Source organism: Morone saxatilis, unplaced genomic scaffold (assembly GCF_004916995.1).
Source record: "Morone saxatilis isolate NCDOM2014 unplaced genomic scaffold, NCSU_SB_2.0 Contig7, whole genome shotgun sequence".
Taxonomy (NCBI): Eukaryota; Metazoa; Chordata; class Actinopteri; family Moronidae; genus Morone; species Morone saxatilis.
Window position 1 is genome coordinate 7,162,763 of NW_023340246.1, and position 3,106 is coordinate 7,165,868.

General features: G+C 40.5%; 1 protein-coding gene across 1 annotated transcript in view; it reads left to right on the forward strand.

Annotated features, from left to right (window-relative positions):
* chgb (chromogranin B) overlaps positions 1–3,059 on the forward strand; it is a 4,815-nt gene extending 1,756 nt beyond the window's left edge. Inside the window, exons 5-8 of the mRNA XM_035678906.1 lie at positions 232–771; positions 996–1,095; positions 1,430–1,540; positions 2,650–3,059. Coding sequence (XP_035534799.1) covers positions 232–771; positions 996–1,095; positions 1,430–1,540; positions 2,650–2,730 — 832 coding nt within the window. The 3' untranslated portion in view covers positions 2,731–3,059. The remainder of the gene's footprint in view (positions 1–231; positions 772–995; positions 1,096–1,429; positions 1,541–2,649) is intronic.
* The last annotated feature ends 47 nt before the right edge of the window (positions 3,060–3,106 follow it).

Sequence of the window (3,106 nt, forward strand, 5' to 3'; positions counted from 1 at the left end):
GCTCGCAGAAGAAGCCAGGGAAGACCCTGATGAAGAACGCAGCCAGGAATCTTGGGGTCTTGAAGGTGAGAGAGACAAGAGGGACTGGAGGGCTGGAAGGTACCACCAAAGGAGACACAAACGTGATGAAGAGCTTGCAGAAGAAGCCAGGGGGGAGCCTGATGAAGAACGCAGCCAGGAATCTTGGGGTCTCGAAGGAGAGAGAGACAAAAGGGACTGGAGGGCTGGAAGGTACCACCAGAGGAGACACAAACGTGATGAAGAGCTCGCAGAAGAAGCCAGGGAAGAGCCTGATGAAGAACGCAGCCAAGAGTACTGGGACTTTGATACTGGAAGAGATAAGAGAGACTGGAGGGCTGGGAGGTACCACCAGAGGAGACACAAACGTGATGAGGAGCTCTCAGAGGAAGAGAGAGAAGAGCCTGATGAAGAACGCAGCCAAGAGTCCTGGGACTTTGATACTGGAAGAGATAAGAGAGAGTGGAGGGCCGGCAGGTACCACCAGAGGAGACAGAAACGTGATGAGGAGCTCTCAGAGGAAGAGAGAGAAGAGCCAGATGAGGAACGCAGCCAAGAGTCCTGGGGCTTGGACAAAAGAAATGGAAAAGAAGAGGAAGAAATAGAAAAGCGCATATGGAAACCGTCACATAGATACCACCATAAAAAGAAACTCCACAAGCGTGGCGGAGGGTCATCGGAAGAAGAGGAAGAACAGAGGAGTGATTCAGAGGAATATGAGGAGGTGGCAAAGGACAAGGACGATGCTCTGAGGTACTTCTATCTTTCATCATATCTAACAACTTCTACTCTTTAATTGTTTGTTTGTATTCTGCACCCCGGAGCACAAAACACTGCATGGTTCAATAATACATGTCTCCAATCAACAGGGATCCAAACAAAATTTTGCCTAAGATATAAAAAAAGCCTTAAGCAGTGTGCATGTGTTGACATAAAAACTACTGGTAGAACAGCATCTAATTGGGGCTGTGTTTCAGATATCTGGCAGAGAAGCGTAATCCCTGGATTTTCAGAGGCTACTACCATCCTGCATGGTTTAAAAGGAGTTCAGATAAGCACGCTGCAACCTCAGACAAGGTAGGCATTATGTGTATATATGAAACAGCAATTATATAGTTGCAAATTGTTTGTAGCTTTGGTTGAGAGACATTAAAACTCAACCTAAATGTGCAGATTCAGGAAAGTTGTCCTGTAAAAATATGTCCGTGGCTAATTTTCTCAGTCTATTAAACTTTTTAGCACATGTAAGTAATATTTTATTTTATTGACTCTCATCAATTTTCTCAATGTCAAACTCAATACTTCTTCATCCAGTTTGACGGCATTATCATTAACCAGTTAAATTTTGATCATCAGATTATTATTTTGACCTAGCACAGTTTAGACATAATCTGGTTCTGCCTGTTTTCAGATGGAGGAACTGGCTAAATTGCTGAAGTATAAGATAAACCAGCTGGCCAACCACTCTAATCAAGATGAGGCAAAGAGGAGCACACACCAGAGAGCACTTAACGCGCAGGAGGTAAAAACCGCTTCCACTTACTGCAAAAAAAAAAAAAACCTTTGTGACTGAAGCGCGGATGCATTTGCTCTCTCGTTTGCTTTGTTAAACCTCTAACTAGACCACTGAAGTCTGCACAGCATGTACTGAAATTTACTGTGTAACTGATATCTGTATATCTGTACTGATGAACAGTACCGTGTAGCAACCAAAATTCAGGCAAAAAATTTTTATAAAAATGCAAGTAAATCTTAAAAACTAGTTAGAATCTTCCCTGAAAGATGACTGAGAATACATGCATTTGCAAGTTCCACGCTTATGAAAGCCCCCCCTCCTCCCCAGCCATATATTCAGCTGACCCAGTAAAGCCATGAAGCACATCAAGTACCTCCATTTCACTGTTTCACTGTGGTGGAAGCAGTCTTGCTCATTATGGAAATCTCTAATCTACATGGAAATGTCAGGATTTAGCCTTCAGAACCACAGAGCATCAGTGAATATGCATCTGTGCAAATGCACATCAAGAACTGTCCCTCGTAATCATGTCCCAAATACATGAAGACAAAATGGAACCAGTAAAATTATAGGTAGTGAATCGTTCCTCAACTCTGGCACACATAGAACATTATTTTTTGGGGGGCTTTCTCAAATGTTCTTCACTACATGTCTTTTCAGCACTTGTTTGTTTGTTTGTGCTCTTTATATTTGCACTTTCCACATCAGCTTTTTATGACTGCTGCAGTAATCACACAAGTACCTTATGATTATAGCCTCACAGAGCAATCAGTCATAATATGCCCGTTGAAAAGAGAGCAACGGCCTGTGGAGAGCTTCCTATCTTGTAACATACTTTGAGCAGAAAAACAAATCAGGGAGGAGGCGTAGTTGTTTATCAGTTCTGAGGCACCACAGCTCAAAAGGATAAAAAGGGAATGTTTAACCTAAATGACCAATTCAGCATATTATGCTAAGTTTGGAGCAGGCATGGGAAAATTAGCCTAATTTATGATAATGTACAAATTTCTATTCCATGCATGCCAAAAAAAACCAGACTGTTCAGATGTCACAATATAACCTGATGGTATTCAGTTGCTGATGTACAAATATTAATATAAATATATGTTTTTCAGGAGAAAGAGCTGGAAAACCTAGCAGCGATGGACATGGAGTTGCAGAAAATTGCTGCCAAGTTGCATGACAACAGTGCTTAAAGCAGGATGGACATCATTTCATTTCACTACCAGTGGATAAAAAACTCCTGTCTTACTGTATGTCTGCCGATTTAGTGTGGTTACAGTGTTGAAAAAGACAAAAAAATAAGACATAAAAACCCTTGAGCCTTGCCAAAAACATTTTATCAACTTGTTTATTATGGTATTTGTGATATTTTGATGTTTAATCAGCATGGGAATGGTTTGATGTTAAATGTATATGATAAGAGAAACTATGAAAATAATATATATCTGAGACAAATTATTCAAATAATAGTGTTCTGAAGAATTTGTTCACTCTGCACTCAATAAAAGAAGTTATTCTGGGACCAAACAAATATATCTCAAATTTCTTCTTGATGGAAAAAAAAAAAAA